Source organism: Paroedura picta, chromosome 3, assembly GCF_049243985.1.
Source record: "Paroedura picta isolate Pp20150507F chromosome 3, Ppicta_v3.0, whole genome shotgun sequence".
Classification (NCBI taxonomy): Eukaryota; Metazoa; Chordata; class Lepidosauria; order Squamata; family Gekkonidae; genus Paroedura; species Paroedura picta.
The window spans coordinates 3,438,846-3,455,953 of NC_135371.1; the positions used below are offsets into that span (position 1 = coordinate 3,438,846).

General features: G+C 49.2%; 1 protein-coding gene across 1 annotated transcript; it reads right to left on the reverse strand.

Annotated features, from left to right (window-relative positions):
* Window positions 1-903: 903 nt before the first annotated feature.
* Window positions 904-16,654, reverse strand: LOC143833879 (uncharacterized). The gene is given in 7 exon segments (XM_077330111.1): window positions 904-7,932; window positions 7,935-9,875; window positions 12,053-12,179; window positions 12,369-12,436; window positions 13,207-13,390; window positions 15,256-15,785; window positions 16,246-16,654. Coding segments are annotated over 6 exon segments (3,936 nt in total). The 5' UTR covers window positions 15,679-15,785; window positions 16,246-16,654; the 3' UTR covers window positions 904-6,739.
* Window positions 16,655-17,108: the final 454 nt, after the last annotated feature.

The following is a 17,108-nucleotide window of genomic DNA, read 5'->3' on the forward strand; positions in this document are numbered from 1 at the left end:
CCCCCCGTGGCTTGCTCTCCACGGCAGTGTAGTTTGTGTAGTTACTTTCTGAGCTTTTCTGAACCTCCAACACTTGGCTTTTGAAGACCCTCAGCTGTAGAGTGGGTGTGGCACACGGGTTTAGAGCAGTGAACTCTCTTCTGGGGACTTGGGGTTCATTCCCCACAGCTTGACGTTCAGACAACTGGGTGACCTTAGGCTAGTCACAGTTCTCTTAGAGCTGTTCTTGCAGAGCAGTTCTCTTGGAGCTCCCTCAGCACCCGCCCCCACCTTACATGGTGTCTGTTGTGGGAGAGGAAGGAAAAGGTGCATCTAAGCTGCTTTGAGGTCCCATCTGGTGGGGAAAAGCAGGGCATTCAAAAAGCAGCTCTTCTTCTACACGGATGTTTCTCCCTTCTATGGATTCTCCGAAGGACATGGAAATCTGGTCTGTGCCTCAAGCTCTTGCCACCAACGGATTATTTAGGAGGTTCCTCCCTTGTGGGGACTCCTCCGGGATTCCACATCTGTAATTACACAGCTCATCTGCAATTTCTTCCTGTGAGATCGATTGGAGGGCTTGAAATGTGGCTGAAGTTCCTTCCGCCAGCCAAGAACTTTTACCATTTCTTCCTAGTTAGGGTTTATTTTCTGGGGAGATGCAAACATTCTGCAAGAGTTTATAGAGGAGGAATGCATTCTGGAGTCTGTTGTCTTTCAGAAAGAGTGAAATAAGAGGAAAACTCTCTTCATGCACTAAGCAGTTCCATAGTTTCTCCGTCTCTCTGTGTGTTCTTAGACGCTGCCGAAGAGTTCCATGCTGGCCCTTCTATCTCTACCATCTCTACGCTGGCCCTTCAAAAGGATTTCCCTCCGTCTGGGCTCTCTAATGCTCTAAAATAATGCTCCTTCCACACAACGAGCTCTCAGAGGACCTTTATTGGCATAACAATGATTTTAAAAAGGTAAAATGGTACAGCCAAACAGCGCAACCAAACGACATTCACAATCCCCAGCAACACGCAAATGTTACAAGGTGGCCATATCGCGATCCGCGGTCCACAGTGGGCTCACAGAGGTCCGCTCTTAGCAGGTACTGGGTTCAGATCTAAGCAATTCAACCTTTGTATTGTTAACAATACCTTGGCTACTTCTCAGACCATCTCCGGATCACTTTCACCCAGAATTTCATGCATGGTGTCCTTCTCGTCTACACGAGGACATTTCTGTTTTCTCCAGTATTTACCTAGTGATTTTTGCAACTGGAGAAATCTAGGGCACCCCATCAATAGGTGATATAAAGTGTCAGGTACACCACAGCCTCTTGTGGCCAGACTGGTAAGGCAGCAGGCATGCAGTCTGAAAGCTCTTGGGGGTAAACGGTAATGACTGGGGAAGGCACTGGCAAGGCTACCCTGTATTGAGTCTGCCATGAAAACGCTAGAGGGCGTCACCCCAAGGGTCCCGGACATGACCCGGTGCTTGCACAGGGGATACCTTGACCTTTACACCACAGCCCATGAAGACACAACCAGTCCAATGCCCTGCAGTTCCCCTAGGATATTCTTATTTGCAGCCTCCAAAAAAAAAGGGGTAGCCTAGGAGATTGAAGGAGTTTGGTGCTGCATGAAAGTGTATTTTGACCCAGTATCTAAATATGTTTACCCAGGCTCTAGTTTCAAGAGTTTGTTAGCCAAGCTCTGCTACAAGGGTGACATTTGCCACACAATTTGGTACATTCAACCGTTTTCTAAAAAACGATTGTTGGCTTTCTAACTTGCTGTTGAATGCAGCAATCCATATAGGAACTCTGTATAAAAATTGTGGAATGATTTTGGCTTTATACATTCTTAGAGCAGCTAGGATATTTTTGTTTCCCTTCTGGTGGAAGAACTTTACTGGCAATGCTATTTGTCCCTTAACGGCTTTCATGACTTTTTCTCTATGGTTTACCCGTTTACTATTAAAGCTTAGAATAGTCCCTAAATATTTGAAGTGGTTTGCCTGTTGTATTTGTTTCCCCCTCACTTGCCAGTGGTACCTATAGCGGGTTTTAGCAAAAACTAAAATCTTACTTTTATCATAGTTTATTATGAGCTTATTTTCAAGACAGTAACCAATAAATGTTCTTAAATATCGAAGCAGGCCCACTCGTGTTCTTGATAAGATTACTGTATCATCCACATATAGCAGTAATGGCGTTGGCCTTTTCCCTACAAGAGGTGGGTGTCCATTTACTTCTTTAAAGTGACCAGCTTAACTTGCTTAACTCCAAAATTTATGGGTATTTCTGCCGTGAATTTCCCATCTATTGTATATTTGACAAACGTTATTGCTATAGAGATTCTTAATCAAAAAGAGTAACATTTGATCCATTTTAAATTTTCTCAGTAATATTGTCAAGCATTGACCGGTCCCCGGTGATAAAAAGCTTGGGGCCCACTGATTTATGGGATGCTAGGGGGTTTTACCCCCTTCAAGGATCGCTGCCTTGTTGTGGCAAGGGGGCTTGCGTAGTTCAGTGAAGCTATGAGCTATGCCGTGCAGGGCCACCCAAGACGGACAGGTCATAGCTGAGAGCTCTGACAAAAGGTGATCCACTGGAGAAGGAAATGGCAAACCACTCCAGTATCTTTGCCATGAAAACTCTATGGACAGTTCCAATAGGCATAACGATATGACGCCGGAAGATGAGCCCCTCAGGTCGGAAGGTGTCCAATATGCTACTGGGGATGAGCAGACGGCTAGTACGAGTAGCGCCAGAATGAATGAAGCGACTGGGCCAAAGCCAAAAGGACGCTCAGTTGTGAAAGTAACTGGTGGCGAAAAGACAGTCCGATGCTGTGAAGATTTTTATTCCATAGGAACCTGGAACGTCAGATCCATGAATCAAGGCAAGCTGGACGTGGTCAAACAAGAAATGACAAGACTGAACATCGACATTTTAGGAATCAGTGAACTAAAATGGACAGGAATGGGTGAATTTAATTCAGATGACCATCAGATATACTACTGTGGACAAGAATCTCGCAGAAGAAATGGAGTAGCCTTCATAATCAATAAGAGAGTAGGAAAAGCAGTCTTGGGATACAATCCCCAAAATGACAGAATGATCTCAGTTCGAATCCAAGGCAAACAATTCAACATCACAGTGATCCAGGTCTATGCCCCAACCACTGCTGCTGAAGAGGATGAAGTTGATCAGTTCTATGAAGCCCTACAACACCTTCTAGAAGCAACGCCAAAAAATGATGTGCTTATCATCATGGAGGATTGGAATGCTAGAGTAGGAAGCCAAAAGATAACTGGGATAACAGGCAAGTTTGGCCTTGGAGCACAAAATGAAGCAGGGCACAGGCTGGTAGAATTTTGTCAAGAGAATACAATGGTCACAGCAAACACTCTTTTCCAACAACCCAAGAGACGATTCTACACATGGACATCACCAGACGGTGAACACAGAAATCAGATTGACTATGTGCTCTGCAGCCAAAGATGGAAAAGTTCTATACAGTCAATAAAAACAAGACCAGGAGCTGATTGTGGTTCAGATCATGAGCTTCTTATGGCAAAATTTAGGCTTAAATTGAAGAAAGTAGGGAAAAGCACTAGGCCACTCAGGTATGAACTAAATCATATCCCCGACAAATATACAGTAGAGGTGACAAATAGATTTAAGGAATTAGATCTGATAGACAGAGTACCTGAAGAACTATGGACGGAGGTTCGTGACATTGTACAAGAGGTAGCAACTAAAACCATCCCAAAGAAAAAGAAATGCAAGAAATCAAAATGGCTGTCTGAGGAAGCTTTACAAATAGCTAAGGAGAGAAGGGAAGTGAAAGGCAAGGGAGAAAGAGAAAGATACACCCAATTGAATGCAGAATTCCAGAGAAAAGCTAGAAGAGATAAGAATGCCTTCTTAAATGAACAGTACAAACAAATAGAAGAAAACAATAGAATGGGGAGGACCAGAGATCTTTTCAAGAAAATTGGAGATATGAAGAGAACGTTTCATGCAAAGATGGGTATGATAAGGGACCAAAATGGTAGGGACCTCACAGAAGCAGAAGAGTTTAAACAAAGGTGGCAACATTATACAGAAGAACTATACAAGAGCGAGCTTAACATCCCTGATTACCACAATGGAGTAGTTACTGACCTGGAGCCAGACATCCTGGAATGTGAAGTCAAATGGGCCTTAGGAAGTCTGAGCAACAATAAAGCTAGTGGTGGTGACAGCATTCCAGATGAACTATTCAAAATCTTAAAGGATGATGCAATAAAAGTGCTACACTCAATATGCCAGCAAATTTGGAAAACTCAACAATGGCCACAGGATTGGAAAAGGTCAGTTTACATTCCAATCCCAAAGAAGGGCAATGCCAAAGAATGTTCAAACTACCGCACCATTGCACTCATTTCTCATGCTAGCAAAGTTATGCTCAAAATCCTACAAGCTAGGCTCCAGCAATATGTGGACCGAGAACTTCCAGAAGTACAGGCAGGATTTCGAAGAGGTAGAGGAACTAGAGATCAAATTGCCAACATATGCTGGATCATGGAGAAAGCTAGGGAGTTCCAGAAGAACATCTACTTCTGCTTCATTGACTATGCTAAAGCCTTTGATTGTGTGGAGCATAACAAATTGTGGCAAGTTCTTAAAGAAATGGGAATACCAGAGCATCTTATTTGTCTCTTGAGAAATGTATATGCAGGTCAAGAAGCAACAGTGAGAATTGAACATGGAATCACTGATTCGTTCAAAATTGAGAAAGGAGTTTGGCAAGGCTGTATACTGTCGCCTTGCCTATTTAACTTGTATGCGGAGCACATCATGAGAAAGGCGGGATTAGAGGAGTCACAAATATGGATCAAGATTGCAGGGAGAAATATCAACAACCTCAGATATGCAGATGATACCACTCTAATGGCAGAAAGTGAAGAGGAACTAAAGAGCCTGTTGATGCGGGTGAAGGAGGAGAGTGCAAAAGTTGGCTTGAAACACAACATCAAGAAAACAAAGATCATGGCATCCGGCCCTCTCAATTCCTGGCAAATAGGTGGGAAAGAAATGGAGATAGTGAAAGATTTTATTTTCCTGGGCTCCAAGATCACTGCAGATAGGGACTGCAGCAAAGAAATTAAAAGACGCTTGCTCCTGGGGAGGAAAGCTATGGCAAATCTAGACAGCATCCTAAAAAGCAGAGACATCACCCTGCCAACAAAAGTGCGTTTAGTCAAGGCTATGGTATTCCCAGTTGCAATGTATGGCTGCGAAACTTGGACCATAAGGAAGGCCGAGCGTCAAAGAATTGAGGCTTTTGAACTCTGGTGCTGGAGAAGACTATTGCGAGTCTCTTGGACTGCAAGGCGGACAATCCGGTCAGTCCTAGAGGAGATCAGCCCTGACTGCTCCTTAGAAGGCCAGATCCTGAAGATGAAACTCAAATACTTTGGCCACCTCATGAGAAGGAAGGACTTCCTGGAGAAGAGCCTAATGCTGGGAGCGATCGAGGGCAAAAGAAGAAGGGGACGACAGAGAATGAGGTGGATGGAGTCCCTGAAGCAGTAGGTGCAAACTTAAATGGACTCTGGGGAATGGTAGAGGACAGGAAGGCCTGGAGGATCATTGTCCATGGGGTCGCGATGGGTCGGACATGACTTTGCACATAACAACAACAAAGGGTTTTTTAATAATTTCAGAATCTCATCTGCTTCTGCTTTGTGAGGGCGATCTGGCTGCGACATCTGTCACCCCATTGATCGCAAGGGTAGATTCAGCTGACCTGGCTGGCTAGGCGGGTGTCTCCTACCTCCCTAACGCTCCATGTGTGTCCCTCCTGAAGCTGCCGCTCGGTGGAACAGGACGACCATCCCAGATAGAAGGAGCGTACCGTTCTTCGGTCAAGGGCATACGATAGCTGCGCTCCCCAGCTAGAACCTCCAAACAAGCTCAACGAGCTCCCAAAATGTTTCTTCCATGTTAGTCTCTACTCTGGTTCGGCCTCCCATGGAGTCCTGTGTTCAGTTTTGGGCACCGCAGTTGAAGAGGGATGTTGACAAACTGGAGGGGGTCCAGAGGAGGGCAACTAAGATGGTGAGGGCTTTGGAGACCAAGACGTAGGAGGAAAAACAGGGGGAGCTTGATCTGTTTAGCCTGGGGAGGAGACGACTGAGAGGGGATCTGATAACCATCTTCAAGTATTTAAAAGGCTGCCATGTGGAGGATGGAGCAGAGTTGTTCTCTCTTGCCCTGGAGGGACGGACCAGAACCAATGGGATGAAATTAATTCAAATTCAAAAGAAATCCGTCTAAAAATCAGGAAGACATTCCTGACATTCAGAGCGGTTTCTCAGTGGAACAGGCTTCCTCTGGAGGTGGTGGGCTCTCCATCTTTGCAAACACAGGCTGGAAACCCATCTGATGGAGTGGCTGATTTTGTGAAGATTCACGGGGGTAGCAGGATCTAGTGGATGAGCGATAGGGTTGTGATTGTCCTGCATAGTACAGAGGTACCAACTCTATTATTCTATGATTCTATAGTCCTTAGGCTCTGCTGAAGATGGCGATCAAAGCTGAATCTCTCTCCAAACTCTGAGCAATCATATGGCTTCTCCCCTGCATAGGTTTTCAATGTTGAAGACGATTGCTCTGATAGAATCTATTTCCACACTGTGAGCGTTCAAAAGGCTTCTTCACTGTGTAAGTTCTCTGAGACTGAAATTCTGAATAACCTTTTTTCCAGGCACCAAATATTTAATAGGCTTTTCCCGTGTGGGTTTTCAGGTGGCACTTAAGATAGCGGCTGTGAATGAATCTCTTTCCACACTCTGAGCATTCGAAAGGCTTCTCCCCTTTGTGGCTTCTCAGATGGGACTGAAGACCATAGTTCTGACAGAATCTCTTTCCACACTCTGAGCATTCAAAAGGCTTCTCCCCTGTGTGGGTTTTCCAGTGGCGCTGAAGATGGCTGCTGCTAGTGAACCTCTTTCCACACTCTGAGCATTCAAAAGGCTTCTCCCCTGTGTGCTTTTTCAGATGGTATTGAAGATTGCTGCTCTGACGGAATCTCTTTCCACACTCTGAGCATTCAAAAGGCTTCTCCCCTGCGTAGCTTCTCAGATGGTTCTGAAGACCATAGTTCTGACGGAATCTCTTTCCACACTCTGAGCATTCAAAAGGCTTCTCCCCTGTGTGGGTTTTCCGGTGGCGCTGAAGATGGCTGCTGCTAGTGAATCTCTTTCCACACTCTGTGCATTAATAAGGCTTCTCCCCGGTGTGGGTTTTCAGATGGTACTGAAGATTGCTCCACCGAGGAAATCTCTTCCCACACTCTGAGCATTCAAAAGGCTTCTCCCCTGCATGGCTTCTCAGATGGTACTGAAGACCATCGTTCTGATGGAATCTCTTTCCACACTCTGAGCATTCAAAAGGCTTCTCCCCTGTGTGGGTATTCAGGTGGCGCTGAAGATTGCGGCTGCTAGTGAATCTCTTTCCACAGTCTGAGCATTCAAAAGGCTTCTCCCCTGTGTGGGTTTTCAGGTGGTGCTGAAGATCGCTGCTGCTAGTGAATCTCTTTCCACACTCTGAGCATTCAAAAGGCTTCTCCCCTGTGTGGGATTTCAGATGTTGTTGAAGATTGCTGCTGCTAGCGAATCTCTTTCCACACTCTGAGCATTTAAAAGGATTCTCCTCTGTGTGGGTTCTCAGATGGTACTGAAGACCATAACTCTGACAGAATCTCTTTCCACACTCTGAGCATTGAAAAGGCTTCTCCCCGGTGTGGGTTTTCAGAGGGTCCCGAAGACTGCTGCAGCGACTGAATTTATTTCCACACACTGAGCATTCAAGAGGCTTCTCCCCTGTATGGGTTTTCAGATGTCGTTGAAGACTGCTGCTCTGATGGAATCTCCTTCCACACTCTGAGCATTCAAAATGCTTCTTCCCTGGTGCGTTTTCAGGTGGCGTTGAAGATGGCTGTTCTTAATGAATCTCTTTCCACACTCTGAGCATTCAAAAGGCTTCTCCCCTGTGTGGGTTTTCATATGGTACTGAAGACCGCTGCTTTGAGTGAATCTCCTTCCACACTCTGAGCATTCAAAAAGCTTCTCCCCTGTGTGGGTTTTCATATGGTACTGAAAACTGCTTCTCCAAGAGAATCTCTTTCCACACTCTAAGCATTCAAAAGGCTTCTCCCCTGTGTGGGTTTTCATATGGTGCTGAAGATCGCTGCTTTGAGTGAATCTCCTTCCACACTCTGAGCATTCAAAAGGCTTCTCCGCTGTGTGGGTTTTCATATGGTACTGAAGACCGCTGCTTTGAGTGAATCTCCTTCCACACTCTGAGCATTCAAAAGGCTTCTCCCCTGTGTGGGTTTTCATATGGTACTGAAGACCGCTGCTTTGAGTGAATCTCCTTCCACACTCTGAGCATTCAAAAGGCTTCTCCCCTGTGTGGGTTTTCATATGGTACTGAAGGCCGCTGCTTTGAGTGAATCTCCTTCCACACTCTGAGCATTCAAAAGGCTTCTCCCCTGTGTGGGTTTTCAGATGGTACTGGAGAATGCTGCTCCGAGAGAATCTCTTTCCACACTCTGAGCATTCAAAAGGCTTCTCCCCTGTGTGGGTTTTCAGATGGTACTGAAGACTGCTGCTCCGAGAGAATCTCTTTCCACACTTTGAGCATTCAAAAGGCTTCTCTCCTCTGTGGGTTTTTAGATGGTCCTGAAGACTTCTGCACCGAGTGAATCTCTTTCCACACTCTAAGCATTCAAAAGGCTTCTCCTCTGTGTGTGTTTTCAGGTGGCATTGAAGAATGCTGTTGTTAATGAATCTATTTCCACACTCTGAGCATTCAAAAGGCTTCTCCCCTCTGTGGGTTTTTAGATGGTCCTGAAGACTTCTGCACCGAGTGAATCTCTTTCCACACTCTAAGCATTCAAAAGGCTTCTCCCCTCTGTGGGTTTTTAGATGGTCCTGAAGACTTCTGCACCAAGAGAATCTCTTTCCACATCCTGAGCATTCAAAAGGCTTCTCCCCGGTGTGTTTTCTCTGATGCCGTTGAAGATGGCCCCTCTGTCTGAATGTCTTTCCACACTCCGAGCATTCAAAAGGCTTCTCCTCTGTGTGTATTTTCAGATGGTTTTGAAGATTGCTATTGCTAATGAATCTCTTTCCACACTCTGAGCATTCAAAAGGCTTCTCCCCTGTGTGGGTTTTCATATGGTACTGAAGATTGTCACTCCGACTAAATCTCTTTCCACACTCTGAGCATTCAAAAGGCTTCTCCCCTGTATGGGTTTTCAGATGTTGTTGAAGACTGCTGCTATGGTGGAATCTCCTTCCACACTCCGAGCATTCAAAAGGCTTCTCCTCTGTGTGTGTTTTCAGGTGGCGTTGAAGATTGCTGTTGTTAATGAATCTATTTCCACACTCTGAGCATTCAAATGGCTTCTCCCCTGTGTGGGTTTTTAGATGGTCCTGAAGACTTCTGCCCGGAGTGAATCTCTTTCCACACTCTAAGCATTCAAAAGGCTTCTCCCCTGAGTGGGTTTTCAGATGGTATTGAAGAGCGTTGCTTTGACAAAATCTGTTTCCACAGTCTGAGCTTTTAAAAGTTTTCTTCCCATTGTGTTTTATTTGGTGTGGAGGAAGCTGTGATCTATTTCTGAAGTATTTTCTACTTTGAATCCACTTACTGGAATTCAGAATCCTGTGCTTTGGAAAAGGTATATTACATTTTCTTTCACCTCGCTTCTCACCCATAAGGACACCTGTGTTTGCCTTAGGCCTGTCTTGGATCCTGACGGTTTCTTGTAAGTCTTCAACGTTAATTCTATTTGGTCTTTGCTGATGGAGTTCCTCACCCTCTCCGTTCCCCCGATCTTCCACTCCTGGAATAAAGTGCGAGATCCTGTTAGCGCCTGGGGTGGGGTGGCTGGTTAGGTCCAAAGGCTGTATCAGGAAAGAACTGATGGCCCTTCGGCCTCATCCAGCTTGGCTGACCTTAACTACCCCTCCACCTTTCCCAAAACTGCTAGCATTTAAGACTCCCTCACTCCCTCAAGCGCCACACCTGAGGTCTTCCTCTGGAGTTTCTGAGCCTCGAGATCTGAAATGTTGCTCTGAAGGGAAACAGAGATCCCCTATGGCTATTCCTCGCCCCTTCCCTTGACAAGACTGGGAAGAAAGCTCACTCTGAGCCCCTTCCTTTGGGCATTCCCTTGAGGAACTCTGCAGCCTTCCCTTGGGTGCAATGCCACTCTCCTTCCCCCCCACAGCCTCTCTGGAACATCTCGCCTCCTTTGCAGAAAGAGAGGGAGGGTGTGGGGGGGGGGGGAGAAGGAACGGCACAGGGCCTGAGCGAACTCCCTCTCTGCCTGCAACAAAATTCTGAAGATTTGTAAATCAGGGAAAGACTTCACCTTTGTCAGAATCATTCACTTCAAACTGGTCTGTTAATATTTCCGACACCACAAAGAAGGGGCTATTTTTAGTTATCAGCATTTGTTTCTCTCTAATCTCCCAGGTGAGTCTTAAACCTAAGTAAAGAATATTGATTAAAGTCAGGATAATTATTTATCGGGTGGGTTCATAGGAACCAAGGCCAAGGACAGCTGGGAGCAGGTAGGTGTTTTAGTGGCCAATCACTTTGAGCCTCATCTAATTGCTTGTACCTGCTGCCTTCCCCTTTAACGAGGGCTCCTGGCAGCTTACAATATTGCCTCTCAGAAGCTGCCCTGAGGGAGGCTGCAGTCAAGAAGGGCTGAATTCTGGTTTCTGCCTGTGCCGTTTCTCCCTGGAATCTCCCTGGAATCTCAGGGAAAAAGGAGGACTATAAATAAATCACATTAAATTGCCAATTACAATAGATAATGAAGTAAAAAAAAAAGATAACAATTCTTCTGGAAGGAAGGAACCAAGATCCAGATCAGAGCCCACAATCCCTATCAGGATAAGGGGAATGGATTGGAGAAGCAAACCTCCCTCGTTCCCCCGGGGGTTAACGTGACCATTGACCTGCTCTCCCTTGGAGGTGTCAGCATCTGAGACTTCCTCTAGAATCAGAATGTACTCATTGGTTGACAGTAAGTACCAGTCATGTCTCCAAAAGGGAGGGGGATTAGGAGGGTGCTGACAGCCCCTGGAAAATGCCATACAGGACCCCTTATTGGACCCCCTGAGCCTTCAGAGGTTACAGGTTTAATCCGGGTACAGTCCAGAGGGAAGACATGATGACTTTACCTAGATGATACGCCTTGAAATTTCCCTGCTTCAACGTGAGGAATATTTTGATGTAGGGAAAATTAAGCTACAGCAGGAGTATTCATCCTGCCATGATAATCTAATACCAAGTATTTCACGGATTAGACAGAACCGTTAGCATGCCTGGTTTTTCTGTTCCTGGGCTGCAGAAACTGTGCTGTTTAGTGATGACTTATATTTTCCATGAATGGAAGTCTACGTGGCTTGTGTGCATTCTCCCCATGAGCCTGCTGTAGTGGGGGCTGCTCAGGGGCTGGGGGACCCAGATTGTGTCCTTCTCAGGATCCCTTCCCAGTCACAGGCAGGGTGGACCTTGGTGACCCCCAAGACGGTGGAAGGGTGCGTGGTAAACGCTGGCAACAGAGTAGTAAGGGTCTGGTCCCTTCCACAGTCTTCTTCCGGGTTCCCTCTCTCTTCCCTCCGGCCAGAGCACCTTCTCTAGCTGGGCGGATGGCTCCGACCCTGGCCTCAGTTGCCCCTGGGCAAGAGCAGACCCAGGAAGCTGCCTTCGGCTGGATCCAACCCCTGGTCCCTTGGAGTCAGTCTGGCCTGCTCAGTCCACCATCAGATCTCGAGGATCTCCGGCAGGGGCCTTCAACGCCTATCTGACCCTTTTAACTGGAGATCCTGGGGATTGAACCTGCGGCCTTCTGCATGCCAGGAACAGGCACTGCCAGGGAGCAGGAGCCCCTCCACAAGTAACTAAGACCAGCTGTGAAGTGGTGTATTTCTCTTAAATATATTGATTCATATCTCACCACAATGGCAGCAATTTGCCCCTTTGACTCCTAGGAAAGGTCCTTACCCAGAAAGGCCACGCTCTCGTAGTTCTCCAGCATGACTTCCCTGTGCAGAGCTCTCTGGCCCGGATCCAGCAGGGCCCATTCTGCCTCGGAGAAGGAGACGTATACGTCCTCAAAGGAGAAGGGAGGCTGAAAGGAAAAGCAGATTTCCCTGCACACCAGGCAGAGATCGCACAAGGGAAAGGAAGGCAGAGGATGCCCGGCTTGGCATGGGCAAAGGGAACGGCATTCAGAGGATCTCTCCCCCGGACCTCTTGGACAGATGCAGGCGTAGAGAAAGGAGGCTGGGCCCAGCCTATCCCTGCTCGTCCCTCCTACCTGGCCTGGATGGGATGCAGCCCTTTCCTCATTCTGGAACAGACGACAGCTCAGCGGAACCTCTCTGCCTGTTTGTGAGACAAAGGAAGTCGAAGGGGGTTGGCTTGTTTGTTCCGCTTCCAACGTATTTCAGACCAGTGTCTGTTCTGGGGGGAAGGAAAGTGGGGGCTGGAATTGATGTCACATGAAATGTCACCGTCACATTAGTCCCAGACGTGACTGGAGCACATTCTGAAGACTCGAGGAGAATCTGAAGATGTCAGACAAGCTTTTTCCCTGTGTTTTTATCTACCTTTGGTCTTTATACATTTTTGTGTAAATGAATATAGGAGTTAAGGTCGTTTGCAGCAATAGCTTGCATAGAGTACACAGAGAGTTCAGGTGGACTGCAAAAGCCATGAATCTTTTGACTGGGAACAGGTTATTTCCTTGACCCTGAGGCTCTGGCTGGGCCTGACCATCTTTCATTTTGGGGGATTAACACTGGAAGAATAGAATCTGGAGTAATTTGCCCCCAGACTGAGGCTCAGGGGGACTGAGTGGTCTGTGATATGATACAAAAGCAGGCCCACAATTTGTCAGTCTTAGCAACAATTCAGAGGTCCCTTGTTCATTATACTTTCAACAAAGAGATTTTCTTCACCAAGACTTTTATTGGGAGCTATTGACTGGACTCTCATAATGAGTTTTAAGAGTGTCTAAAGGCTTGGGAATTTCACAACGGCGTTTTCATCCAGAGACAACATTAGCAGGCCACCAGATCTGTGGGAAGCCCTTCCCAAAGCCCCTCCTCCAAGCTCCTGTGCCCCAATCACATCCAGGCACGAGGAGTCCTTACCACAGGAGAGGGCATCTTCAGCACACTCCACGGTCTGTGCCCTCTGCCCTTGCTCCAAGCGAGCTCCTTCCTCTTCAGGGAATGTACCTTCTGCCTTCACAGCCTGCACTCTCTGCCCTTCCTCAGAAGGAGCTCCTTCCGCCTCAGAGATTGTCCCTTCTATCTTCAGGGATAGACCCAGCGTCTGAAAAGGCAGAAGGGAGCGGGGTAAGAGATGGAATGGAAGAGACCAAGGAATGGGTCCTGCCCCACACCCAGACTCCATTAGCTGACCTGGTGAGATGTCTAAGGGGGAAGAAATTCGCTTGTAGAAGAGGCTGCTGAAGGAGACTGCTTAAGGCAGTTCTATCTGCTGATGGACAGCCAGCCGGATACAGCCCCAGCTGAGTTGGCCAAGTCTCCGGAGGCGGTGACTGGGTGGCTCTGACAGAGCCGTCTGTAGCTCAAGCCCCCCAAGTCGGAGGTCCTGTGGCTGGGAAAGAAGGGTCCAGGGGAGGAAGCGCCTCTCCCCTGCCTAGACAGTGTGCCCTTAACAACTTTGAATCCCACCAGGAATTCGACGAATCCCTCTCAATAGAGCCCCCGAAGACAAAGTAACCCAATGGGCATTTTTCAATCTGCAACCGACAAAGCTACTAGTGCCCTCCCTGGCACCGGAAGCCCTTGCCACAGTGATCCATGTGACCATCACCTCCAGGCTGGACTACTGCAACTTGCTTTACCTAGGGCTACCCTTGATCCTGACATGAAAATTGCAGGTGGTGCAAAATGCAGCAGCTCACGGAGCCCCTAGTCGAATGATGCTCTGACAGCTGCATGGCCCAATTGATACGTGCAATGGAGCCGTTGTAATGTACATGGCCCTTGTAATGTCAACGGGGAAAGGATATCCCACCTGGAACTAGCTAGAATCTCTTTTGTCTAGTTCCAGCCCTGCCTCCTTACCGAAATCGGTCTATTTGTTCAGTGTAATTTCTGTCCAGCCGCATCTCACTTGCCGTATTGATCCTTATTGTGTTCTCCCCAAACCCTTCCTGGCTAGATGATGATGATGATGATGATGATGATGATGATGCTAGCTGTTCAGTCGTGTCCGACTCTCAGCAACGAGATAACACGGGCCATTAAATAGATTTAGGCAGAGAATCTATGGCCCATTCCTCGGATTCCCAGCCATAGATAAGTTTTCATCTCTCCCGGATATGCTCAGCCTTCTTCCCACCTGAGGAGGATCCCAGCCTTGATCTTTTCCAGGATCCCAGAACACTCCCCCTTGCCTTACTTCTGAGGAGACCGTCTCAGGCTTCAGCTGCAGGGCTTTCCCCAGGGGTTGCCTCTCCTGCTAGAAGCAAGCCTTGCGTCTTCCACACACACACACACACACACACACACACACACACACCGTGTGGCTCAGCCTCTCCAGCAAAGGGCTCTGCGAATCCAACCAGTGAAAAAGGCCTCCTGCCCTCTCTGGGAGCTCCTCCAGCCAGGCTGGCATCAGCCACGCCTTGTGCGGCTCAATGGGTCTCCTCTGGAGTAGCTCTGGGAAAGGAGCCTGAAGCTGAGCCCGGCCTCCCAAGGCCTCCATCTCGCAGGAGGACTCCAAAACGCACTTGGGGGAGGGGGCTGGGCACGGCAGGATGAGGCTCCTCTTTAAATGGGCTTTCTGTGGCCCCGAGGAGAGAAAACGCAGCAGGACCTCCAAGGCAAGATTTTGGCAGGAAAGAGACAGAGCCCGGACCCCAAGGAAGGAGGACAAATAGGGAGACAACCCTCCCCCCCAAAAAAAAACACACACACAAACACAAACACACTTTCTGTGGCCCCCTGGAGAGAAAACGCAGCAGGACCTCCAAGGCTACCACAAAAAAACACAATTCAAGTGATTCCTCTGTCTGTAATGATGGGATTAATAACATAGTTCTAAAGTAGGCTGTTAAATATCTGTTTTGGATGATGACCGCTTGGACAAACGTCTGGCAGGGAACCTTTAGGACGAGGCCAGAGCTCCTTGCTTGAATTAAACCTACCTGGAGAACAGCCACTCACCTGGTCCACCTGCCTCCTCTCCTCCGCCTGGCTCAGGAGGAAGCCTTCGGCCAGGGCCACCGCCTGGGAGCTGCTCTCCGGCCCGCATCCTCTCACCCAGCCCTGCATCTCCTGGGGCTGGAGGGCCAGGAACTGCTCCAGGATCACCCGGTCCAGGATCTGCTGCTTGGTGTGCCTCTCCGGCTCCAGCCAGCGGTTGCAGAGTCCGTGGAGCCGGCTGCAAACCTCTCGGGGCCCCTCGGCCTCCTGGTAGCGGAAGTGCCGGAAGCATCGGCTGTGCACATCTGAGGCCACAGTGGCTGGATGCAGCATCTCTGGCCCAGCCCTTTCCCAGAATTCCACACCACTCCCAGCTAGGACAGGAGAAGGGCCTTGGCTTGCAGTCTGGTCACTCCCAGTTCTTCCTGGGTCCTCTTCTGCCATCTCCTTCCCTTCTCTTGGGCCACCTGGGACTGTGAAGAGACCCCTTTATTCCCCAGGCTAGGAGGAGAGGCTTCTCATGGGGAGGGGGGGCAGAGAGACAAAGGGCTCTGGGGCAAGAATAAAAAATACACCTGTCAACATCACAATGTTTCAACTGCCCTGGTGGATCAGGACAAAAACGCTTCTTATGGGTTGTAAATCAATCTAACATCATTTTGCCATATCTCCAACTGATTTCGAGGATGCCTCTTTAGATTTTAGGTAATACTTTTTTTCTGATTTTTTAAAGGATTTTGACTGGTTGGTTCCATCCATCAGGGGGCTAATTCTTAAGGTAAAGCGGAGCCCCCCCCCCCCCCCGTCCCCAGGGCCTCCGCGCCCCCCGCCCGCAGTGATGGACTTGCCTGGCAGCCCCGCCCGGTCCGGACTCCTCGGCGCCTCTGGTGGACTGGAGCTCCCCCTCATCCGGTTTGGCCGCAGGAAATGACGTCTTCCCACCCCCGCCCAGCGGAAGAGCCACTCTTGCAAGATCCTCCCTCCCCTTAACCCTCTCAAGGCCGGACCCACCTGCAGGGCCGGAGGCTGCGGCTCAATGGGGCTCCTCGGGAGCCATTAAGGCCAGCTGCAGACCGGCCTCCCGGGGCCGCGGGGAGCGGGGCCACCTTCAGTCCTCCTAGGCGGTGCCTTTGCTCCCAGGATCTCCCGGCCGGGCCTGGAGGTCTCCCGGAATGGCAGCTCGTCTCCGCCCGCCCCGGCCAGTCCCCCTGGAGGAAAACGGGCTCCTCCGGGAAGGTGGCCTCGGGGGCATTCCCGGCCTCCGTGCTCCTTCGCCCTCCAGCGCAGACCTCCCGGCATTTCCCGGCCAGGAGTTGGCGACCTTCCTTCGGACTGAGAGCAGCCGGCCAGGAGCGAGAAGCTTTGATCTCCCCCGGCAGAGGCGCGCGGAGAGGCCCCCAAAGGGCCCGCCTGCGAAGCCTTTCCCTCCCGCTGCCTCCCTGGCGCCCCACCTTCTCCCTCCCGCAACTCATGACCAAGCCCCCTCCCCACCCACGCCCAGAGACCCCCCCCGAAGGGGTGCCGGGAAGGGCTGGGCCTCTCTGCAAGCCCCCAAGGCAGCGCCGCCCGGCCGGCTCAGCTCCGCCCCAGCGAGGGCGACTCTGCAGCACAGACCACCCGGGAGGGCCAAGCGGAGGAGGAGCCTTTAGACGACCCGCAGGGGACTCCTGGGGGGGGGGATACTCTGGTCCTCTTTCCAGGATTATTTAAGAACCCTTTCAAAGGCAGCTATTTGGGGGGGGCTATCCCCGAAAGGCCCGGCAGCCCTCTGCCAATGGTTGATTTGGGGTTCCCACCCAGAGCGAAGCCCCAACTCCGGCTGCAGGGAGTCTGAGCTTCTGGATACTGTGGGTCAAGGGAGGTCAGATTAATCT